At 44.3% G+C, this 26,121-nt stretch overlaps 1 protein-coding gene across 1 annotated transcript; it reads left to right on the top strand.

Moving 5' to 3' along the window:
* Nucleotides 1-296: 296 nt before the first annotated feature.
* On the top strand, nucleotides 297-6,335 carry PRL (prolactin). The gene is made up of 5 exons (XM_040433983.1): nucleotides 297-333; nucleotides 871-1,046; nucleotides 2,829-2,936; nucleotides 5,872-6,051; nucleotides 6,144-6,335. Exons 1-5 carry the CDS (start codon nucleotides 297-299, stop codon nucleotides 6,333-6,335), a joined length of 693 nt encoding a protein of 230 aa, XP_040289917.1.
* Nucleotides 6,336-26,121: the final 19,786 nt, after the last annotated feature.

Below are 26,121 nucleotides of genomic sequence, written 5' to 3'. Positions count from 1 at the left end.
GTATCTCTACTAATGGTAGGGACAGATATAAAATAATTTTTTTAGGGCAGATGTTACACTGGAACATTGCGTCCATTTGCTGGTCCTCAGTCCATTTGTTTTCCTAGTTTAATGAATGTATTGTGTTATTTTTATAAAATGCGTGAATATGAATGAAGAGGTAAGGACATTTGATGTTTGTGATTATAAGTGGAGAAGATGCATTAATTCATCAATGGTGGCTAGGTGTATAAATGCTGCCAATGTTGAGCAAGAAGACAAGATACCATCTCCACTTGAGTGCTCAACTTTCAGTCATGATTGGTCTGTTGGGGACCTCACTTAAAGGTAATTGTATAATTCTTTTTTCTATTTCCATTTTATAGTCTGGAGTTTTTTTTTTAATATATCAGTGATATTTTTTAATATCAGTGCATGAAAACAGCTCACACTACAATGCATAATTCTATACTTGACAGTTTTCATTTACTTTGAAAATTCTTAAAATAGGGATATCCTGATCATAGGCTAAAATTCTATTTGATCTCTATTCAACATATAAGCTTTTCAAACCCAAGCTTTAGCATGCTATTTCATTTCATTTTAAGACATTTTTATAAAATGCATTTTATCAATACCGGCAGCTGTCACTGAGATTTGTACATAAAACATATGTATGTAAATTTCCGGGACATTATTTAATAAATAAATATTTTAAGATAAATTCATTGAAATGATTCATGTTGAAAAATAAAAAGCAGCATGTCAAGTTCACTATAAGGAAAATTCATTTTCTTTGCTACTTCAAAGTTTTCTACTTCTTTTAGTTTCATCTTTTGTTCATTTATTTATGTAATTACATTCTGTTTCTTTCTTTTTTTTAAGGTATAGTGCTAATTATATTGGCAGGATCCAGTGTAATACTAGAAAGATATGGGGTTATCTCACAACCGATATGTCCAAATGGGGGACCAAACTGCCAGATCTCCACTGGAGCGCTCTTTGATCGTGCTGTGAAGCTTTCACATTATATACATTCGCTTTCTTCAGACATGTTCAATGAATTTGTAAGTATATTAATTTAATACACATTTATATTTTAATACATTACTTTAATACATATTTATATTTTCATTTATAACTCAAATTGATCAAATTGTGTTTTGCGTAAAATGACCTACATCCTCCCCATTCACTAGATGCCAATGATCTTGTGATCTTGTGTATGCTATATACTGGGGGTCATTTATCAATCTGAAATACGCCTAAAGTAGGAGTATTTCAGCCGCAGTCTCCAACTTTGCCCAGCTCACAGCAAGTCTAAAAACTTAGGCATGGTACGGGCTGGGAAGGGCATGGGCTGGCAGTAGAAAAAGGTCTGTTTGAGGAATAGAAAAAGGTCTAAATGTTAGACACCTAGTAAGCTGTCTTATATTTAAAAGAGGCAAAGGATCCGCGGAAGTTATGAAGAGACCAGCGTCTAAAATGACGGTCTTAATAAATGTGTCCCAAAGTTTTGAGACAAAAGAAGCTTAGGTCTAATGGTGGCGCTGAGGAAAAAAGAACCTGTTCCTAAGGTCTGAGCTGCAACAACTCTCCTTACCAATCTCCCGCCACTCATGTTCTGATGCACTTGGCCATTGATGTCTACTTAACATTTATAATGGATAATCAGAATTTAACTGAAGACTACTCTGTGTCTACAGGTTTCTGACATTTAAACCTGGAAATGCATTGTATTAAGCCTAGTGCAGGACCTGAGATAAATGGCTTCTCTTGATGGTGTTTATTTAATATCATGCATCTCCCCCTTAAAGGTATTATGCCATGACTGATGTAAACATTGAAATTCAGACATCAGTAGATGACAATATCGTTCTAAAAAAGCTAAAACCAGCCATATGGTTCACATGGAACCAGAGATCTCCCCATTTATAGGTCCAATTGTTCTGGTAGATTTATTTCAGGCTGACAGCTCAGAAGGCATGTCCTTTCTTGAGAGGCATGTACATTCTTCTTCAGGTTGGGGGGAGTGCCCTTTCTCAATGGGTGTGTCTATTCTGCTGTAGCTCTCTCCCTGTAACTGTCACAGCTTCTAACAGAACATATGGCTGGGGGCAGTTGAAGACTTCAACTGAACGTGTGCAACCACTTCAGTGAGCTGGATGGAGAAATACGGAAAAGAACAAACAGCAGGTGGCGCAATGCAGATGCATTTTATTGAAGTGTCTATACTAAATTGTTAATTACATACAATTTCAAAAGTATTCAGGTGAAGGTGTTGATTTGGAAAATGTAGAACATTTTTTATGGCACAAACCCTTTAAACCATGCACTAGGCATTAATGTTTACCCTGTCCCTATAGTGCTCTTGCAATTGCATTGGCCAACTGATACCCTAATTGATGGTTAAGGTCCTTTTTGAACATAATAGTTTTTGTATTATACATGCTCAACCCTTATCTGTCTCTCTGGTTTACTCTATTACCAAGTTTTAGTGTTAACTTGTTAATGGCTTTGCTATGCGGCCATTAACAATGAAGACCGACTATACAGTGCGGTCTTTATTGGTTAAATGACAGGAAGTTGTGACTAATTGGCGGTGCAGTTCTTGACCGCAGCACAGACTTGACCTGATCACGACCACGCCGTGTTTTCAACATGTACATAAAAGCAACTATGCATGTGTAAATTTAAATACACTCTACCCATTTAGCAAGGGCATACACCAATATAATTTGAGTACTGTAAATCAAATTCCATTGCAACTTTGAAGCCTGTTTATTTCAATATATAAAATCCTAGCTTTGCAGTATTCTATGTTTTACAATTTAATTAATTTTTTACAGGATGAAAGATTTACCCCAGGTCGTAGGTTTCTTGCAAAATCTAGAATGAGTTGCCATACTTCTTCGCTAAATACCCCTGAAGACAAAGAGCAAGCACAGCAAATACAAGTAAGAATTATCACTTTCATATAAACTGTAACTAAGTACAGTAATATTTTTTTCCTTATGTTAAAGTGAAGATGCATCTTTCTAACCCCTTTTAACAAGTATATTGAGACATTGCATAAATAGAAATGATCCAATATGTTGTAAAGTTCTTATAAGAGGTTACTTTTAGCAGTGGGAGCATTTTTGATAATATAAATGAATGGAATTACAGTGTCTATTCACTAGAATTGGCTACAAGTGAAAGTTTGTTTTATTGTGGAGGTCGATGACAGACTAAAAGCCAACATAAAATCAGCCAGAAGTCTCTTAAACTTTGCTGCATGATATTTAAAATAGTTTTTAATTCTCAAAAAGGGTAATTAATTAAAGGGGTTCTCCATGAATTAAGAAAGTGAAAATATTAAAATATTACTTTATTATAAATATTCCCAAATGCCTTTTATTACTTATAATGGCTCATTTTGCCTAGGGAGCAATGATTAGAAGAAATAAAATGGCCACCATCCTATTAGTCCACACAAAATCTGTCCTAATCACACAGCAGGACAAGTTACTTCAAAACACTGAGCTAAAGAGGTGACTCATCCTACTATCTTCTCTACTTGTTAGCTGAATCTCTGTTGGATTGGAGTTTATGAAGAGGCCTGAAGTACAGAGAGGACAGATTGTGATAATATGGGGCTGTGGTAATGGAGTCTGCTTATTAGTCACATGCCCACCTGCTATCTGTACTTCATGTTTCCTCATGAACTCCATTCCTTCAGAGATTCAGCTCAAGACCATATTAATTTGTATTCGAGACCAAAATCCCTAACAAGTAGAGCACATTAGACACTGACATACACAGTATCCATATTAGGCCTATGATATTGATTAGGCTGTGTATATACTATCATTATGCTGTGTTTATAGACTAGGCTGTGAACATATTATTATCATGCTATCTACACACATGTTGTCTATGGTTAACAAGTACGCAGGCTGTGGATCTCACAAATATCCAGGGATTATTCTCTGATATAACCATACCACGTTGTATAATTCCCTACAGGGGTGCTGTACACATTGTATAATTTTTGTGGTACACAACTTGGGTGTTGTGAGACACAGCGTATGGCCTGGTACTCGGAAAGTGTTTACTAGCCTTGTGGGGATACATGGTTGTCCAGTTGAGGGAATGACCTTCGCTTCTCTGCATACCTTTTTCATCTTGCCTTTTTTTCTTCATATTTTAATATGCAATAAAGTTGATATTATTTTTGATATATTATTTCCACTGGCTCTTTTGTACTGTAAGTATAAGCCTGCATGACAGTCAAAGGAATTGTACAGCAGGAAAAAAAATCTGTTCCATTGTGTATGAAATATATAATAATTGTACTTACTAATTTACCTTAGGGTACTTTCACACTTGCGTTAAACTTTTCCGGTATTGAGTTCCGTCCTAGGAGTTCAATACCAGACAAAAACTGATCAGTTTTATCCTAATGCATTCTAAATGGAGAGCAATCCGTTCAGTATGCATCAGGATGTCTTCAGTTCAGTCACTGTATGGTTTTTGGATGGAGAAAATACTGTTGCATGCGTCAGTATTTTCTCCGTCCAAAATTCCGAATCACTTGCCGGAATTCCGGATCCGGCATTATTTTCCATTGAAATGCATTAATGCCGTTCCTTAAAAATGGATCCGGTTTTGTGGTCTGGGCATGCGCAGACCTTTAAAAATGTGAAAAATATAAATATCGGATCCGTTTTTCCAGATGACAACCTGAGAGACGGATCCGCTATTGCAATACATTTGTGAGACGGATCCGCATCCGAATCCATCTACAGATGGTATCTATTTTCATACAGATTGCCGGATCCGGCAGGCAGTTCCGGCGACGAAACTACCTGACAGAATCCAACAATGCAAGAGTGAAAGTATCCTTATTGGTCAAAGTTCCACCAATCTCCAGCTGTTAGCCTTGGTCCCAGCAGCACCACTTCTGGCTTGAAAGAAGTAGCTAACCAGCCCTTTTTTCAGTCATAGTTGATCCTGGTCAGTCTCTTTAAAAGTATTTTTGAGACATGAAATCCATGGTTTATCAGTGTTGGATTGGTGAACCACAGCCTTACTGATCTGTAAAAAGAAGTTGCATGCACCACAGGCTATTTATTTCAGTATCCAAAATCAATGCTATTGTCGAGAATGTATCTATACCTGTTACTGTGGCTCTGCCCCTCAATTGATTTGGGAGGAGCTGCATTATCAAGCACAACCGCATGACGATATAGATTATGTACAATAGATTGCTGCAGTGCTCAAGCACCAAAGCACGTTCATTCTGCTGATCTCTGGTTACTGCTAAATTTTAATGCACTTTAAAATTATTTTACAATATGAGGGCATTAAAATACTTTGATGTGCAAAGTTTACATGCAGATATAGATGATAGATAAATATGTCTATAATAGTACTGTAAGTTGAGTGCAGCAACATCAGCAACCCAGCATAGCTTTCTGTGCTACACTGTTTATGTAGCTCCCATTAGTTCCCAGAAACTTATGGTTCGTGGTAGCGGAATGCATAACGGAATTCTTCTATAACCCGAACAGGAACCTTGTATGCCGGAATTAAAAACACGAGTTTGCTCACCCCTTGTGTCTACCCATTAAGACTTCAATATCTCTCCCCCATCATCCTTCCTCTAACTATCCTCCACCTTTGAGACTCTAGTAAAAATAGATTTTGGAACCCTTCAGCTTCTCGGCAATATAATAAGTGCTAAATTTTCTAACCTGATGGCCATGACCTTTAGATGCCGGCTTAAACAATCTTTGTTAAGACCTACATAGAATCTGTAATTGTCGTTGTTTTGATCTATACCAATGATGATATAAGGAAATAAAAACTTTTAAAAGTATATATTTAATTTGCATGTATTGAATAAAGCATGAAGATCTGCTGAGCTTAGTGTTGAAGGTTCTGAGATCCTGGAATGATCCCTTGCTTCACATGGTTTCTGAAGTTCAAGACATACAGGAAGCACCAGACACTATTCTCTGGAAAGCTGTAGAGATAGAAGAGCAAACCAAACGCCTCCTTGAAGGAATGGAAAGGATTGTTGGAAGGGTAAACCTAACAAACTGTGGTCATAAAAGTGATAATTCGTAGCAATTAAAATACTAGACACAATAAATCATCAAAACCTTTTCTGTTTCTAGATTCATCCAGGTGATTTAGAAAATGAAATTTACTCTCCATGGCCGGGTCCATCAGCTGCCATACCAGGAGATGAAAACTCACGTCTGTTTGCTTTCTACCACCTCCTACATTGCCTGCGTAGGGATTCACATAAAATTGATAATTATTTGAAGCTTTTAAAATGCCGTCTTATACATGATGGTAACTGTTAAGCTGTGGCAAATAGTTCTTATTTACTAGGACACTGAAAGAAAATGTGATCCTATCTACACAGCAACTCAAAGAAGACAATCTTAGTTTCTTTCTTGTTTTGTTTCACTCTAATTTATTCTGTGAAAGTCTTCTGTATTTCTGTTTATTCATAGCATAGCACATAATAAAAGAAATTCAAACCCATGTTTTCTTCCTCAATCTTATTTTATTGGGTGAATTACACACATTTCTTTATCCATTTGTCTCAATGTTTACTTTACTTTTTTCATTTTGCATGGGTATTGCTTTCTCTGAGTAATATGTTTCATAGAATATGTTAGCTTTATATAGTGAAAATGTTATTATGAAAAAGAACCTCCATCACACATATGAAATTATTCCAATCGCCTCCTAATCTTGTCCACATTACAACAGTCTTTCTCTATTCGTCCATGCCACCTCTAACTTGATTTTTGTAAAAGAGTACTTCAGCTTCTTTTCAGTATCTTGATTGCAGATATGTGTTTGCAGTCAGTAGGGCTGGTAACTACACTCACTAGGATGACTTGCCTTGACCTCATGTGAGAAAAAGGAACGTTGAGGGAAAGGTGGTAATGTGGATTGGGGTCTCAACTTGGAAGGTGGTGCTAGAGGCACAACATCCTGCTGCACGTCTCAATTTTAACTACCACACTCACTCAATCAGGAGCCTGACCAGACACAGGATCCAAGAACACAGTACAGATGAATAAGTGGTGCAGCTCATATCAGTGGATCAGAAGAACACAGGCGGTAGGTAAGTAAGTATGATTTCATTATTCGTTGGAATAACATGTTTCAGGGCCGAACTGGCCCCTTTGTCAGATTGTAACCAACATTCAATGTCCAGTTCGGGACTGAAACACGTTATTCCTATGAATAATGACATCATACTTACTTATCCCTCTAAGTTCTCCTGATCCATCGATATAAGCAGCACCACTTCTTCTTCATCTGTACTGCGTTCCTGGTTGCCTAGACATCACATAGGGATGTGCGGCCAAATCACATGTAGTTATCACTGACTGGATATTTAAACCCTAGGGACCTCCCATAGAGGAAGTATGTCTTTAAAAGAAATGGACACCTTTGTAAAAAAAAATTATTATAATTTTTACACTAATTTATTTATTTTGTGGAGAAAATAATTTCTTCCTATGCACAGCAGGCTGCTCTCAGTGAGTTTGCAGAAAATCCGTCATCTGTTTTCTGTAACTCCTCCTGTGTGCACACTAAAGCGCGCACTGTCTCCCTCTCCCTGCCCCCCCAATCAGGAGCATTGTATCAGAAGCTGCCAGGTAGGGAACACATGAAGCCCCGCCCCCTCTCCTGAAAAGCCCTGCCTTTCACAGACATCTCTCTCACCAGGAGCATCTCCAGACTACATTGTGGTTACAGGACCTGTGGTGATGTCACAGTCATGAGATCAGCCATGTGTGTGGGAGGGGTTATGGGAACGCAGGCTCCCTATAGGACTGTGCTGGTGGAGAATGCAGAGGTACTTTATGTATAGAAGATGTGTATAAAGCAGGGCTATGTCAGTGTAACCAGTCTATTGTACAGTTTTCTGTGTGTAATGTGCACACAGCAGTTCTATCTGTGTAATGGACATGTAGTAAAGCTGTGTGTGCAATGTGTATATAGTAAACTATCTGTGTAATGGGCATGTGGTAGAGCTATGTATGTAATAATATGTATATAGTAGTGTCAGGTAGGCCCTGTGTATGGCAGCGTCAGGTGGGTGCAGTGTATGGCAGCGTCAGGTGGGCGCTGTATATGGCAGCGTCAGGTGGGGGCTGTGTATGACAGTGTCAGGTGGGCGCAGTGTATGGCAGCATCAGGTGGGGCGCAGTGTATGGCAGCGTCAGGTGGGCGCTGTGTTTGGCAGCAGTGGTCTCATGTTTAATGTATGATGTTGGATAAATGTAAAATTGTCTACATTTATTTCTGCATGGGAGACTAGCAATGGTTTCCCTGCAGAAATATCAGCCTCATAACGTTATGTGGGCCTATGCATTATATGTAGAGATAAGCAAATTTTTCAAAAATTCTATTCGGCCGCTACGCTGAATTTTTGGGAAAAATTTGCTTTAATCTGAATTTATTCACAATGAATTTCGGCAAAAAATTTATATTTCCGGCATTCAGAGAGCCTTTATAGGGGTGTAGAACACTGTGCCTTGCAGTAACACGCATAGGGAGTATGCTGTGGCAGTGAAATAGTATTGTGAGTCAGTATGACATGCAGATGACAGGTGTCGCTCTTAGAATCACTGCACACTTCACTTATTTGGGCAGTCACGGGGCCAAAACTGACCCCAAAAAATTAAGTATCAACTCAGCCTTACAGGTAGCTGTTATTGTCAAGAAGAAGCGCACTCCTTTTACACCCTCGTCAGCTGATTGCACATCGATGTCTACAGAATTTCTTCTATTAAACAAGTAGAGCCTCCCTGACAGAGTGGAGAGGGTGTCAGCATTAAGTTTGTGTTGACGTGACGGATTAATTTGCCCTTCCTCTGATCCGTCAGAACAATAACCCACAAAAAATGGATCCTGTCTGTGGAGCATACGCCTTCACTAGGTCAGCATTTGCTCAATAACCCATCAGTATTGCTAAAGCACAGATGACAGGTGAATGGAATTTTTGCATGCATTCTGTGTTTTGTACCCACTCCTGCTTTAAAACTAATCTAAAACAGCGGCAGCAGCATCAGGAGGAGGCCACAGCGTAGCACAACAACAGAGTATGGAGCTGGCATCAGCATGAGGAGAACACAGAGTGGCACAACGACAGAGTCTTGACTTGGCAGCAGTATGAGGAGGCCTACGAGTGGCACAGTGACAGAGTGTGGAGGTGGCAGCAGCAGCAGCATCAAGAGGAGGCCACAGAATGGCACAATGACAAAGTATGGAGTTGGCAGTAGTATGAGGAGGCCTACGAGTGGCACAATGACGAGTGTGGAGGTGGTGGCAGCAGCAGCATCAAGAGGAGGCCACAGAGTGGCACAACGACAGAGTATGGAGTTGGCAGCAGCATGAGGATAATACAGAGTGGCACAATAACAGAGCCTTGACTTGGCATCAGTATGAGGAGGCCTACGAGTGGCACAATGACAGAGTGTGGAGGTGGCAGCAGCAGCAGGAGGAGTCCACAGTGTGGCACCATGACAGAGTATGGAGTTGGCAGCAGCATGAGGAGAACACAGAGTGGCACAATGGCTGAGTCTGGAGGTTGCAGCAGTATGAGGAGGCCTACCAGTGGCACAATGACAGGGTGTGGAGGTGGCGGCAGCAGCAGCATCAAGAGGAGGCCACGGCGTGGCACAATGACAGAGTATGGAGTTAGCAGCAGCATGAGCAGAACACAGAGGGGCAAAATGACCGAGTCTGGAGGTGGCGGCAGCATCAGCATCAGGAGGAGGCCACAGAGTGGCATAACAGCAGAGTATGGAGTTGGCAGCAGCATGAAGAGAACACAGAATGTCACAATTACTGAGTCTGTAGTTGACGGGGGCATCAGCATCAGTAGGAGGCCACAGAGTATGGAGTTGGCAGCAGTAGGAGGAGGCCTACAAGTGGCACAATAACAGAGTGTGGAGATGGCAGCAGCAGCAGGAGGAGGCCACAAAGTGGCAAGGTGACATAGTATGGAGGTGGCAGCATCATCATCAAGATACCTCAGAATGGAAAGGTGACATAGTGTGGAGATGGCAGTAGAAGCAGGATACCACAGAGTGGCAAGGTGACATAGTGTGGATAAGGAAACAGCAGCAGCATCAGGATACCACAGAGTGGCAAGGTGACATAGGGGGGATAAGGCATCAGCAACAGCATCAGGATACCACAGAGTGGCAAGGTGATATAGTATAGATAAGGCATCAGCAGCAGCATCAGGATACCACAGAGTGGCAAGGTGACATAGTGTGGATACGGCTGCAGCATCATCATCAAGATACCACAGAGTGGAAAGGTGACATAGTGTGGATAAGGCATCAGGAGCAGCATCAGGATACCACAGAGTGGCAAGGTGACATAGTGTGGATATGGCAGCAGCAGCTGCATCAGGAATCCACAAAGTGACCCGGTGACAGAGTGGGGCGGTGGTTGGCATAACCAGTACCCGCTGACGAAGGAGGGTGAAAGAAGGAGCACTTGGCATCAAATGTGTGGCATCAGGCAGGTGGCAGCATCAGAGTAATAGTTGAGTCAGGTGGAAAGAAGAAACCAGTATCTTTTGTCAAAGTGTTGGTGTGGCACCATGGATGATCTAGTCTAATGCATCTGGAATTGGTGGGTGGGAATCCTGGCTGATCCACGCCTGATTAATCTTGACAAAGGTCAGCCTCTCTCCATTTTGAGTTCTCCTTGGGGTAACCATGGCCCTGCTGCACTAAACACCCTCTCTGATGCCACACTACTGGCCAGGCAGGGGACAGCTTTTCAAGGGCAAACTCTGCTAGTTGCGGCCATAAATAAAGTTTGGCTGTCCAGTAGTCCAGCAAATCTTCAATGTGCATTGGCAGGGTGCTGTCCAAGTATGCCACTACCTGCTGGTTTCCGTCCTGCTCCAGGTCTACCTGCTGCTGCTGGTGAGTAGTTTCTTCACTATGTGGGTAAAGAAAGCTACTCATCAGCGACTGTAGACTCAGGCTGCTGCTGATGGAGATGGTACTGCTCCTGCCACCCCACCCCTCCCCAGCAGCCATGGCAGTGGAACGTGAGTGCAGAGGGCCCCCCCAGGCAGACCTGAGAGAGGATGGATGATGGCGCAGATAGGCAGCGGCCAACTGACTACATAGGATGTCTCTGTATTAGTTTAGTTTGTCCTACCTCTCAGTGGGTGTAAAAAAAGCACCCATTCTGGAGCGGTAGCGAGGTCCAACAAGGTGGAGAGCTAGAAGTCATCCCTCTGCCGAATGGTGACAATTCGGCTGTCACTACGCAAGCAAGTGAGCATGCATCTGGCCATTTCTGCTAGTGACTTGGAGGGACTCCCTGCCTCCATCTCCACTACATACTGCCACAGTGTGTCTGGGTCCTCTGTCTCGTCTTCCTCATAGCCCTGTAGCTCCTCTGGCTGCTCCTCCTCTCCTGTCACCTGAGTAGAAAAACCACCCATTTCGCTAAATATTGCCTGTGCTCCAATGTCCTCCTCCCCCTCCTCCTCTTCCAGTTCAGACCCCACAGGGCTCATGTGGCCATTAGAGATATAGGCGCCACGTCTCCAGTCCCCTGACAGCTATTGTTACCAGCATCTGTTCCAGGACATGAAGCAGTGGAATGACGTCATTCGTCCCGTAGTCCTGGCGACTGACAAATACTGTGGCATCCTCAAAGGGCCTGAAAAAACGGCAGGTGTCACGCATGAGCTGCCACTGTCTGACATCGAAGTTACACAGGGGAGTACTCCTATCCACTTGGATCATCAAGAAATTGTTGATGGCGTTTCTCTGTTCGTATAGTCGGTCTAACATATCGAGGATGCTGTCCGCATCTTTTGCGGCCCCATTTAAGTGAATGAGTCCGCATCCGAGCTGCCAAAACGGCGGCTCGGATGAGGACCGAAACAACGGCCATGTGCATGAAGCCTTACTCTGCTGCGACCTCTGCCTGCGCCAGAAACATTTACGCTTCTGCCAATCCTCTTTGCATGGTCTGGCACTTCTCTGCCTGACATACTTTAGCTGAACTAAATAAATGAAAAGCAAATTAAAACAACCCTAAAAGCGAAGCATATATTTTTCTTGTTGTATTGAAATAGGGCACTATACAATTTCACCCAAAAATAATTGTAGAAGAGAATAGATAATATATTTTTTCTTGTTGTTAATGAAATATGCCCCTACAAGAGTTCACCGGGAAAAAATTAAGCAGTGAAGTGTGTATAGATTTTTCCTGTGGTTAAAGAAAACTGCCCCTATACAATTTCACTAGGAAAAATTAAGCAGTGAAGTGTGTATAGATTTTTCTTTCTGTTACTGAAATAGGCCAGCAAACGCTTTCAACAGGTAAAAATTAAGCAGTGAGGTGCGTATACAGGTGAAACTCGAAAAATTTGAATATTGTGCAAAAGTTCATTTATTTCAGTAATGCAACTTAAAAGGAGTTGCATTAATGCAACTTACAATTAGAATATTGTGAAAAGTTTTAATTTTCGAGGTTCAGTGTCACACTCTAGACAGGTAATTAATCCATACCCCCTGAGCGAAGGGTGCCTGAGATTGTGACTTTGGGGTTTTCATAAGCTGTAAGCCATAATCATCCAAATTATAACAAATAAAGGCTTGAAATATCTCACCTAGCATGTAAGGAGTCTATCTCATATATTAGTTTCACCTTTTAAGTTGCATTACTGAAATAAATGAACTTTGCACGATATTCAAATTTTTCAAGTTTCACCTGTACATTTTTATTTTGGTTAAAGAAAAATGCCCCTATACGATTTCACCAGGAAAAATTGAGCACTGAAGTGTATATAGATTTTTCTTTTTGTTACATAAAAATGCCCCTATAAGCTTTCAGCAGGTAAAAATTAAGCAGTGAAGTGCGTATGGATTTTTCTTTCTGTTACTGAAATAGGCCAGCAAACGCTTTCAACCAGTAAAAATTAAGCAGTGAGGTGCGTATATATTTTTCGTTTGGTTAAAGAAAAATGCCCCTATACGATTTCACCAGGAAAAATTAAGTAGTAAAGTGTGTATAGATTTTTCTTTCTGTTAGGGCTTGTTCATACGATCGTGTGAAGCCCGTGCCCGTTCTGTGGACCGCAAATTGCGGTACGCAATGCACGGGCACCATCCATGGGGCAGCCGCATGGGGATCGCAGACCCATTCACTTGAATGGATCCGCGATCCCTCCGTTCCTCAAAAAGATAGAGCAAGTTCCATCTTTTTGAGGTGCAGAGGCATGGAACCCCAGAAAGCACTCCGTAGTGCTTCCGTAGTGTTCCGTTCCGCGCTTCCGTTCTGCACCGTTCCGCATCTCCGGATTTGCGGACCCATTGAAGTGATGCGGAATGCACACGTAACGGTGCCCGTGTATTGTGGATCCGCAAATGCGGTCCGCAATACGGCAACAGGCAGCACACGTTCGTGTGAATGAGCCCTTACTGAAATAGGCCAGCAAACGCTTTCAACGGGTAAAAATTAAGCAGTAAGGTGCGTATATATTTTTCTTTTGGTTAAAGAAAAATGCCACTAAAAGTTTAAAAAATTGTGTATAGATTTTTCTTTCTGTTATTGAAATAGGCTAGCAAACGCTTTCAACAGGTAAAAACTATGCAGTGAAGTGCGTATAGATTTTTCTTGTTGTTAATGATATACGCCCCTATATGATTTCACCAGAAATCACTGCAACAGTGCAATGCGTATATATTATTTGTTTTTAAATGAAATACGCCCCTATACGCTTTCACCGGAAAAAACTGCAACAGTGCAGTGCATATATATTTATCTTTTTTTTTTACTGATACGCCCCTATACGCTTTCACAAGAAAAACCTGTAGATATAAGCCACTAAAGGCTTTTCAACATAGCACTTGCACCCCAACAGCAAATAGCTAGAATGACAGAGCTGTCTAATGGCTATTTTTATCCCTAAATAATCTTTCCCTGCACTTGCAAATCGCTTTCCTATCACTATCCCTAGCGCCTTCTGACGTCTCTCCCTGCACTAAGATGCTGTGAAATGATTTCTCCCTATCCTTTCCCTGCACTTATAAATAGTTTTTTCCGTCTTTTTTTTCCACAATAAGGTTTTTCCATTCGCTGTCCCTAGCGCCTTCTCATGTCTGTCCCTGCACTCAAAACCCTGAAAAATGGCAGAACCTAAAATGGCTGCCGTATATATAGGGCTGTGACATCACAGTGCTGGCTGACTGCTGATTGGCTGCATGCATGCATGTCAATCTGGGTGATCCCGCCTTCCCAGAGTTCCTTGCCCCATGTCCTTAGTACTCACACATGTAGCCGCCATTTTAGGAAAAATGCAATTCGTTACCACGAAGCGCAATGAAATTAGCATTAGTTGCGAATCTAATTTTTCTGAAATTCAGAACGAATTCCACTTGGTCAGCTTCGATTCGATCATCTCTAATTATATGTGAATTACTGCAAAATTTTTACTCCTCCTCAGCTTCACTAATTGCACTGTGTGTGTATTGATTTGTGGGTATATATACCTAATAGTAAGCACTGTTGTATAGCTTGACAAAGGCCTCATTGAGTAGGTCGAAACGTTGCTGGGAATAAAGTTTTGGGGTCTTCACCCTGTCACCGAAATCTGGAAGTGCTGCCTCGTTCTTTGGAAAGTACGTATCGTGGAGGAGAAGCCGACCTCTGTGAGGAATTGCACCCAGTACACACGGTCCAACTGTGCTGCTGCGGTATTTGTTATCATATATATATATATAGTGGGGTTTCGCTCTGGTAGATAGGGTAAGCGGACGCAGTACAGAGGCAAAAGACAAGTTCTTAACGCAAAACTTCAGTGTTTAGTCACACTTGAGGCAAATGCACAAAACAATGCGTTACTTTGCAGTCTTGGTGTTTACTTCACACACAATGGAAAGTACATATTGGTGTTACTTCACACAAATTGGAAAGTTCATATAAGAAAAGTCACCTTGAGGTCAGTTCTGCCTCCAGCAGTCCACGGCAGGCTTTAGGGGGCCTGTTTCCTCGGCCCATGGATCTTAGCCCTCCAACCTGGCACCATGCCTCAGATCCCAACACAGAGATCCTGTTGCTGAGCCCAGCTGCCTATTTAAGGACAGCCAGGTGTTGCCAAATCCCAGGAACGGCAATTAAAATCCAGTCCGGTATTTGACCCCATTTGGCTTCAGATCAGTCCAGCAGCACACGTTGGGAGGAAAATACCTGTTTTCCCAGACCATTCCCCTCACTGTGTCACTATATATATATATATATATATATATATATATAGAATAAAAATCGGATTGCACTTCAGAAAGATCTTCAATAAGACAATGTGTTTTATTCACCCATGAAGTGGCTAAGAGCAACGTTTTGGCTCATACATGAGCCTTTCTCAAGCTTGTGAAAGGCTCATGTATGAGCCGAAACGTCGCTCTTTGCCACTTCATGGGTGAATAAAACACATTGTCTTATTGAAGATCTTTCTGGAGTGCAGTCCGATTTTTATTCTATACAAGAGGGTAAGCACCTGTTGCCATACTTGGACATTGCAGCCGCCTATTTTCCTTTTTTTTCCTTTGGATGGTGCTGCCGGTGGTTTTTTCTATTATATGCGGCATATATATATATATATATATATATATATATATATAAATATATATATACAGTACAGACCAAAAGTTTGGACACACCTTCTCATTCAAAGAGTTTTCTTTATTTTCATGACTATAAAAATTGTAGATTCACACTGAAGGCATCAAAACTATGAATTAACACATGTGGAATTATATACATAACAAACAAGTGTGAAACAACTGAAAATATGTCATATTCTAGGTTCTTCAAAGTAGCCACCTTTTGCTTTGATTACTGCTTTACACACTCTTGGCATTCTCTTGATGAGCTTCAAGAGGTGGTCCCCTGAAATGGTTTTCACTGCACAGGTGTGCCCTGTCAGGTTTAATAAGTGGGATTTCTTGCCTTATAAATGGGGTTGGGACCATCAGTTGCGTTGAGGAGAAGTCAGGTGGATACACAGCTGATAGTCCTACTGAATAGACTGTTAGAATTGGTATTATGGCAAGAAAAAAGCAGCTAAGTAAAGAAAAACGAGTGGCCATCATTACTTTAAGAAATGAAGGTCAGTCAGTCAGCCGAAAAATTGGGAAAACTTTGAAAGTAAGGGCTATTTCACCATGAAGGAGAGTGATGGGGTGCTGCGCCAGATGACCTGGCCTCCACAGTCACCTGACCTGAACCCAATCGAGATGGTTTGGGGGAGCTGGACCGCAGAGTGAAGGCAAATGGGCCAACAAGTGCTAAGCATCTCTGGGAACTCCTTCAAGACTGTTGGAAGACCATTTCAGGGGACTACCTCTTGAAGCTCATCAAGAGAATGCCAAGAGTGTGCAAAGCAGTAATCAAAGCAAAAGGTGGCTACTTTGAAGAACCTAGAATATGACATATTTTCAGTTGTTTCAAACTTGTTTGTTATGTATATAATTCCACATGTGTTAATTCATAGCTTTGATGCCTTCATAGTCATGAAAATAAAGAAAACTCTTTGAATGAGAAGGTGTGTCCAAACTTTTGGTCTGTACTGTATATATATATATATATATATATATATATATAAATATATATATATATAACAATGGCAGCACATCAGGCCAAATTTTAATATGGTGGTGCAGGCCAATGGATCCGGAAACAAATCCAGGACAATATATGAATTTAAAATAATTGCAGTACTCTCACAAAAAATGAGTAAAAAGAAAAACACTTTATTCAGCCTTGTGGTTGCAACTAGGGATGAGCGAACTTGTGTTTCAAGTTCGGCATACAAGGTTCAGGTTCGCAGCCACAGACAAGAATAGGCATTTCTATTATAGTGCCGGCCATGTGCAGTCTGCAAAATGCAGAACGCATATAGCCAGTGTCTGTGTTTTGCGGATACGCAATTTGCAAACCACAAAACACTTGCGGACATGTGAATGGACACTTATTGTCGGTGGTAGCGGAATCCATAGCTGAATTCTTAGATAACCTGAACCTTGTACACCGAATTTGAAACACAAGTTCACTCAACACTGGTTGCAACTAGTGTTGAGCGAACAGTTCGAGCATAGTTCGGGTCCGTACCGAATTTTGGGGTGTTCGTGACACGGACCCGAACCCGAACTTTTTCGTAAAAGTTCGGGTTCGGGTTCGTCGTTCGGCATGTATTTTGGCGCATTTTGAAAGGCTGCAAAGCAGCCAATCAACATGCATCATACTACTTGCCCTAAGATGCCATCGCAGCCATGCCTACTATTGGCAAGGCTGTGATTGGCCAAGTGCAGCATGTGACTCAGCCTCTTTATAAGCTTGTGTGCACGTCGGGACGTGCTCACTCCCGATGTGAATAGAACAGGGATAGACGCAGCTGATGCTAGGGCGAGAATAGGCAGGGATAATTGAATAACTGGAAGCAAATTTCTCTCCTCCACCTGTGATTCATCTGAACAACTGCAGCTGAGCTGCTTTTTTGATAGGGATTGGCTATTTTTAGAGTGGCCAGAGTGATTTTTCCATCCACATGTACCTGGGCTGACCGCCGGCCGCCATTTTGCGACTTGTAGTGCTGCAGCAGAAGCTGCCACAGTGTGCATTCCAAAGCTCCAAACAAGTCGGACATCTACACCTGGGATTCAGACCAATAGCGATTTAGCAGCACAGTCCAAGGCTATTTTTTTTAAAGGTTGTGCAGACCATTTTGTGGCACATGTTACTGGGCTGATAGGCGGCGGCCATCTTGGGACTAGTGCTGCAGCACAATCTCTCCCAACGTCCATTAATCACTTGTAATAGTGGTCTGTGCCATAGAAATCCTACATCAGGGACTTGGGTGTGCTTGTGTCACCCCTACTAATACCAGTCCACCTGTAATCCATACAGTGAAAAGCCATAAAGTATTCCAGTGAGGGAATTTTTTTTTTTTTTAAAAAGGCCAAGTTAGTTTATCTGGCGTTCAATATACTAGATACAGTTAGGCCTGCGTTTCATACATCTGGAATTAGCAAACTAATGTGCTGGGGTTGGGAAAACATATATGTACCCATACTAGAATCTGTCAAAGAAAGCGGTACTCACATATAACAGTCATTCCATCTGTAATCCATACAGTCAAAAGACTGAAAGTATTCCAGTGAGGGGATTTTTTTTATTTAAAAAAGGCCAAGTTAGTTTATCTGGCGTTCAATATACTAGATACAGTTAGGCCTGCGTTTCATACATCTGGAATTAGCAAACTAATGTGCTGGGGTTGGGAAAACATATATGTACCCATACTAGAATCTGTCAAAGAAAGCGGTACTCACATATAACAGTCATTCCATCTGTAATCCATACAGTCAAAAGACTGAAAGTATTCCAGTGAGGGAATTTTTTTTATTTAAAAAAGGCCAAGTTAGTTTATCTGGCGTTTAATATACTAGATACAGTTAGGCCTGCGTTTCATACATCTGGAATTAGCAAACTAATGTGCTGGGGTTGGGAAAACATATATGTACCCATACTAGAATCTGTCAAAGAAAGCGGTACTCACATATAACAGTCATTCCATCTGTAATCCATACAGTCAAAAGACTGAAAGTATTCCAGTGAGGGAATTTTTTTTATTTAAAAAAGGCCAAGTTAGTTTATCTGGCGTTCAATATACTAGATACAGTTAGGCCTGCGTTTCATACATCTGGAATTAGCAAACTAATGTGCTGGGGTTGGGAAAACATATATGTACCCATACTAGAATCTGTCAAAGAAAGCGGTACTCACATATAACAGTCATTCCATCTGTAATCCATACAGTCAAAAGACTGAAAGTATTCCAGTGAGGGGATTTTTTTTATTTAAAAAAGGCCAAGTTAGTTTATCTGGCATTCAATATACTAGATACAGTTAGGCCTGCGTTTCATACATCTGGAATTAGCAAACTAATGTGCTGGGGTTGGGAAAACATATATGTACCCATACTAGAATCTGTCAAAGAAAGCGGTACTCACATATAACAGTCATTCCATCTGTAATCCATACAGTCAAAAGACTGAAAGTATTCCAGTGAGGGGATTTTTTTTATTTAAAAAAGGTAAAGTTAGTTTATCTGGCGTTCAATATACTAGATACAGTTAGGCCTGCGTTTCATACATCTGGAATTAGCAAACTAATGTGCTGGGGTTGGGAAAACATATATGTACCCATACTAGAATCTGTCAAAGAAAGCGGTACTCACATATAACAGTCATTCCATCTGTAATCCATACAGTCAAAAGACTGAAAGTATTCCAGTGAGGGGATTTTGCTTATAAAAAATAATATATTTCATTGTGGTGCGAGTTGAATCGCAACAATGAAGAAAAATACTATTAAGGGACGAGGACGCGGTCGTGGTGGTGTCCGTGGAGCCTCTGTTGCTGGTAGAGGACGTGGCCGTTCGGCCCCAGGCGCACACAGTAGGGAACGAACTCCCTCAACTAGCCGGCAGAATGTACCGCAATATCTCGTGGGGCCCAATGCCGCTCTTAGGATGGTAAGGCCTGAGCAGGGACAGGCATTAATCGATTGGGTGGCCGACAGTGCTTCCAGCACGTTCACCACATGGTCTTCCACCCAGTCTTCTGCGGAAAGCGCACAGGTGGCACCTGAAAACCAAGCCCATCAGTCTGTCACATCACCCCCAAGCATATCAGGGAAACGGTCTGAGCCACAAGTTATGCAGCAGTCTCTTCTTCTGTTTGAAGACTCTGCTTCCAGGGTTTCCCAGGGGCGTCCACCTAGCACTTCCCCAGTGGAGGAAGACATACCATGCACTGACGCACAACCACTTATGTCTCCAGATGAAGAGGACATGGGAATACCACCACAGCAGAGTCACCGACTCTCTGATGATGACGAAACACAGGTGCCCACTGCCGCGTCTTTTTGCAGTGTGCAGACTGAACAGGAGGAGGTCAGGGAGGGAGACTGGGTGGAAGACGATGCAGAGGACGATGAGGTCTTAGACCCCACATGGACTGAAGGTCGTGGCGATGACTTTCACAGTTCAGAGGAAGAGGTAGTGGTGAGACCGAGACAACAGCGAAGCCAAAGAGGGAGCAGGGGGCCAAAGCAGACGAGCCGCCGCCCCCAGAGTTCGCCTGCTACTGGACATCGCCAACAGGGACCCAGCCCCACAAAGGCAGCTTCAAAGAGTTCCCTGGCATGGCACTTCTTTAAACAATGTCCTACCGACAAGACCCGAGTGACTTGCACGCTCTGCCATCAGAGCCTGAGGCGAGGCATTAACGTTCTGAACCTCAGCACAACCTGCATGACCAGGCATCTACATGCAAAGCATGAACTGCAGTGGGGTACACACCTTAAAAACCAGGCACTCGCTGAGGCACCCCCTGCTCCCTCTACCGCTGCTGCCTCGGCTTCCGCCTCGAGAGGAATGTTGCCACCTGCCGAGCAGCAAACAGAGGATGTGCCACCGACACCACCACCACCGCCACCGTCAACTAGCGTCTCCACTATATCACACAGCAGCGTTCAGCTCTCAATATCTCAAACCTTAGAGAGGAAGCGCAAATTCCCCCCGAGTCACCCTCGAGCCCTTGGCCTGAACGCCAGCATTTCTAAACTGCTGGCCTTTGAAATGCTGTCATTCCGGCTGGTGGACACAGACAGCTTCAAACAGCTGATGGCCATGGCTGTCCCGCAGTATGTGGTTCCCAGCCGCCACTACTTCTCCAAGACAGCCGTGCCTTCCCTGCACATGCAAGTGTCCGATAAAATCAAGTGTGCACTGCGCAACGCCATTTGTGGCAAGGTCCACCTAACCACAGATACGTGGACCAGTAAGCACGGCCAGGGACGCTATATCTCACTAACTGCACACTGGATGAATGTAGTGGCGGCTGGGCCCCCGGCGGACAGTTCCTTGGCGCACGTCCTTCCGCCCCCTAGGATCGCAGGGCATCATTCTCTGCCTCCTGTAGCCTCCTCCTCCTACTCGGCTTCCTCCTCCACTGCTTCCACCAGCTCATCCGGTCAGCCACACACCTTCACCACCAACTTCAGCACAGCCCGGGGTAAACGTCAGCAGGCCATTCTGAAACTCATATGTTTGGGGGACAGGCCCCACAGCGCAAAGGAGTTGTGGCGGGGTATTGAACAACAGAACGACGAGTGGTTTCTGCCGGTGGGCCTCAAGCCAGGCCTGGTGGTATGCGATAATGGGCGAAATCTCGTGGCAGCTCTGGGACTAGCCGGTTTGACGCACATCCCTTGCCTGGCGCATGTGCTGAACTTGGTGGTGCAGAGGTTCATTCACCACTACCCCAACATGTCAGAGCTGCTGCATAAAGTGCGGGCCGTCTGTGCGCGCTTCCGCCGTTCACATCCTGCCGCTGCTCGCCTGTCTGCGCTACAGCGGAACTTCGGCCTTCCCGCTCACCGCCTCATATGCGACGTGCCCACCCGGTGGAACTCCACCTTGCACATGCTGGAGAGACTGTGCGAGCAGCAGCAGGCCATAGTGGAGTTTCAGCTGCAGCACGCTCGCGTCAGTCGTACTGCCGAACAGCACCACTTCACCACCAATGATTGGGCCTCCATGCGAGACCTGTGTGCCCTGCTGCGCTGTTTCGAGTACTCCACCAACATGGCCAGTGGCGATGACACTGTTATCAGCGTTACAATACCACTTCTATGTCTCCTTGAGAAAACACTTAGGGCAATGATGTTAGAGGAGGTGGCCCAGGTGGAGGAGGAGGAGGAGGATGAGGGCTCGTTTCTAACACTTTCGGGCCAGTCTGTTCGAAGTGGCTCAGAGGGAGGTTTGTTTAAGCAGCAGAGGACAGGTTCACAAGTCGCCAGCCAAGGCACTGTACTGGAGGACGAGGAGGATGAGGAGGAGGAGGAGGAGGTGGAGGGGGACGAGGATGACGCAAGTTCACAGCGGGGTGGCAGCCCAGGCCCATCACTGGTGCGTGGCTGGGGGGATACGGTGGACGATGACGATACGCCTCCCACAGAGGACAGCTTGTCCTTACCCATGGGTAGCCTGGCCCACATGAGCGAATATATGCTCCAATGCCTGCGCAACGACAGCAGAGTTGCCCACGTTTTAACGTGTGTAGACTACTGGGTGGCCACCCTGCTGGATCCCCGGTATAAAGACAATGTGCCCACTTTAATTCCTGAACTGGAGCGCGACCGTAAGATGCGCGAGTACAAGCGCACGCTGATAGAGGCGCTCTTGAGAGCATTCCCACATGTCACAGGGGAACAGGTGGAAGGTGAAGGCAGAGGAGTGGCAAGAGGTCGCCAACGCAGCTGTGTCACGGCCAGCTCATCTGAGGGCAGGGTTAGCATGGCAGAAATGTGGAAAAGTTTTGTCTCCACGCCACAGCTATCTGCACCGACACCTGATACGGAACGTGTTAGCAGGAGGCAGCATTTCACTAACATGGTTGAACAGTATGTCTGCACACCCCTCCACATCCTGACGGATGGTTCGGCCCCATTCAACTACTGGGTTTCGAAATTGTCCACGTGGCCAGAGTTAGCATGTTATGCCTTGGAGGTGCTTTCCTGCCCGGCGGCCAGCGTTTTATCTGAACGCGTATTCAGCACGGCAGGGGGCGTCATTACTGACAAGCGCAGCCGCCTGTCCACAGCCAACGTGGACAAGCTGACCTTCATAAAGATGAACCAGGCATGGATCCCACAGGACCTGTCCCTCCCTTGTGCAGAGTAGTCCTTATTAACTGCCTAAAACATGTCTTGTTGTGCTACGGGCCACTTCTTTATTTGATACAAATTTTATGAAACCCACAGTTGAATGAAACTCTTCTCTGTCTGGGCGCCGGGGCCTAACCAGATGAAAGTGGCCGGTTAAACTAACGGGTGACATGAAGCCATAACCTCTGCCATGCTACCTCTGTCTTCTGTCTGGGTGCTGAGGCCTAAGTCAAATAAAGCGGTCTTCTGCTGTGCTGGGGGATATGAAGCTAATCTCTGACCTCTCTCCTCTGTCTGGGTCCAAAGGCCTAAATCACTGAAAGAGGCATTCTCCTGTGGTGTGTGATATGATGCCAGAATATGTGCTGTGGGGCCTCTCTCCTCTTCCTGGGTGCAGGGGTCAAATAAACTAAATTGTGGCCTACTCCTGTGGTGGTTGATATGATGCCTGATTCTCTGATGTGGAACCTCTCTCCTCTGTTTGGGTGAAGGGGTCAAAGTAACTTAATGGTGGCTTCTCCTGTGGTGGCTGATATGATGCCAGAATATGTGCTGTGGTGCCTCTCTCCTCTTCCTGGGTGCAGGGGTCAAAGTAACTAAATGGTGGCTTCTCCTGTGGTGGCTGATATGATGCCAGAATATGTGCTGTGGGGCCTCTCTCCTCTTCCTGGGTGCAGGGGTCAAAGTAACTCAATGGTGGCTTCTCCTGTGGTGGCTGATATGATGCCAGAATATGTGCTGTGGCGCCTCTCTCCTCTGTCTGGGTCCAAAGGCCTAAATCACTGAAAGAGGCCTTCTCCTGTGGTGTGTGATATGATGCCTGAATATGTGCTGTGGTGCCTCTCTCCTCTTCCTGGGTGCGGGGGTCAAAGTAACTCAATGGTGGCTTCTCCTGTGGTGGCTGATATGATGCCAGAATATGTGCTGTGGTGCCTCTCTCCTCTTCCTGGGTGCGGGGGTCAAAGTAACTCAATGGTGGCTTCTCCTGTGGTGGCTGATATGATGCCAGAATATGTGCTGTGGGGCCTCTCTCCTCTTCCTGGGTGCAGGGGTCAAAGTAACTCAATGGTGGCTTCTCCTGTGGTGGTTAGTATGATGCCAGAATATGTGCTGTGGGGCCTCTCTCCTCTTCCTGGGTGCAGGGGTCAAAGTAACTCAATGGTGGCTTCTCCTGTGGTGGCTGATATGATGCCAGAATATGTGCTGTGGTGCCTCTCTCCTCTTCCTGGGTGCGGGGTTCAAAGTAACTCAATGGTGGCTTCTCCTGTGGTGGCTGATATGATGCCAGAATATGTGCTGTGGGGCCTCTCTCCTCTTCCTGGGTGCAGGGGTCAAAGTAACTCAATGGTGGCTTCTCCTGTGGTGGTTAGTATGATGCCAGAATATGTGCTGTGGGGCCTCTCTCCTCTTCCTGGGTGCAGGGGTCAAAGTAACTCAATGGTGGCTTCTCCTGTGGTGGCTGATATGATGCCAGAATATGTGCTGTGGTGCCTCTCTCCTCTTCCTGGGTGCGGGGGTCAAAGTAACTCAATGGTGGCTTCTCCTGTGGTGGCTGATATGATGCCAGAATATGTGCTGTGGTGCCTCTCTCCTCTTCCTGGGTGCGGGGGTCAAAGTAACTCAATGGTGGCTTCTCCTGTGGTGGCTGATATGATGCCAGAATATGTGCTGTGGTGCCTCTCTCCTCTTCCTGGGTGCAGGGGTCAAAGTAACTAAATGGTGGCTTCTCCTGTGGTGGTTGATATGATGCCTGATTCTCTGCTGTGAAACCTCTCTCCTCCATCTGGGTGTAGGGGTCAAAGTCTTTCAAAGTCGCCTTCTCCTGTGCTGATTGATATAAAGCTGATGGTTGTGCCATCTGACATGGTTGCCAGGGTCTGATTCAATGGGGGCCTACTCCTGTGGTGGGTGATCTAAATGCCTGATTCTCTGCTGTGAAACCTCTCTCCTCCGTCTGGGTGTAGGGGTCAAAGTCTTTCAAAGTCGCCTTCTCCTGTGCTGATTGATATGAAGCTGATGGTTGTGCCATCTGACATGGTTGCCGGGGTCCCATTAAATTGGGGCCTACTCCTGTGGTGGGTGATCTAAATGCCTGATTCTCTGCTTTGAAACCTCTCTCCTCCGTCCGGGTGTAGGGGTCAAAGTCTGTCAAAGTCGCCTTCTCCTGTGCTGATTGATATAAAGCTTATGCTTGTGCCATCTGACATGGTTGCCGGGGTCTGATTCAATGGTGGCCTACTCCTGTGGTGGGTGATCTAAATGCCTGATTCTCTGCTGTGTAACCTCTCTCCTCCGTCTGGGTGTAGGGGTCAAAGTAACTAAATGGTGGCCTACTCCTGTGGTGGGTGATATGATGCCTGGTTCTCTGCTGTGGGACCTCTCTCCTTTGTCTGGGTGCTGTGGTCAAAATAATAGTAAGTGACCTTCTCCATTGGTGGGTGACTTGAAGCCTGATTCTGTGCTATGGGACCTCACTCCAATTAATATTGTTTAATTTTTATTTATTTTATGTTAACTCATCATTTCCCTATCTACATTTGTTTGCAGGGGATTTAACTACATTTTGCTGCCTTTTGCAGCCCTCTAGCCCTTTCCGGGTGTGTTTTACAGCCTTTTTAGTGCCCAAAAGTTCGGGTCCCCATTGACTTCTATGGGGTTCGGGTTCGGGATGAAGTTCGGGTCGAGTTCGGATCCCGAACCCGAACATTTTTCGAAAGTTCGGCCGAACTCGTCGAACCCGAACATCCAGGTGTTCGCTCAACTCTAGTTGCAACGTTTTAGCTCATAGCTTTAAAAGAGACTCTGTGAATGAGCTGAAAACATTGCGACCACAGGAGTGAATAAAGTGTTTGAGAGTGCTGTCATTTTGATATATATTAGAAATATGATCGCACACTGCATCCAGCACTCTGCCCTCCATGCTGGATGAGACATTGGTTTATATTTTGGCCAAAGCATAGTAAGCCACTCACCGCGTCAAGGTCGTCTCAATTGAGTGGTCCCTAACTCTTGTTCCTACCTGTTCATGGGCCATGACAGCCACATAAAATCCAGGGAATGCAGGTCAGCATGCAAGCCAAGTACACTTTGCTTGTAACCCCGTCCGGTGCCATTACAGCTTTCATCGGATCCAGGGATGCAAGTACCAACATGCATGCTGAACCCACCATATACTTCTCCTGGAGCCAGATGGCTAATGGTAGGTTCTATATAAGCAGACTCAGTTTTATACTGACTTTAAAACCAGCCTCCAGCACAGATTGACTGGTCAGGTGTGCTTGACTCAAAGGAGATCGCCACGCCTCCAATATATGCTACAAAGAAAAAAAGTGGGGGGTTGAGTCAGCA

The sequence above is a fragment of the Bufo bufo genome, chromosome 5 (assembly GCF_905171765.1).
Source record: "Bufo bufo chromosome 5, aBufBuf1.1, whole genome shotgun sequence".
Lineage (NCBI taxonomy): Eukaryota > Metazoa > Chordata > Amphibia > Anura > Bufonidae > Bufo > Bufo bufo.
The sequence above is the reverse complement of the archived record's forward strand: the minus strand, read 5'-3'. Positions and strand labels throughout refer to the sequence as shown.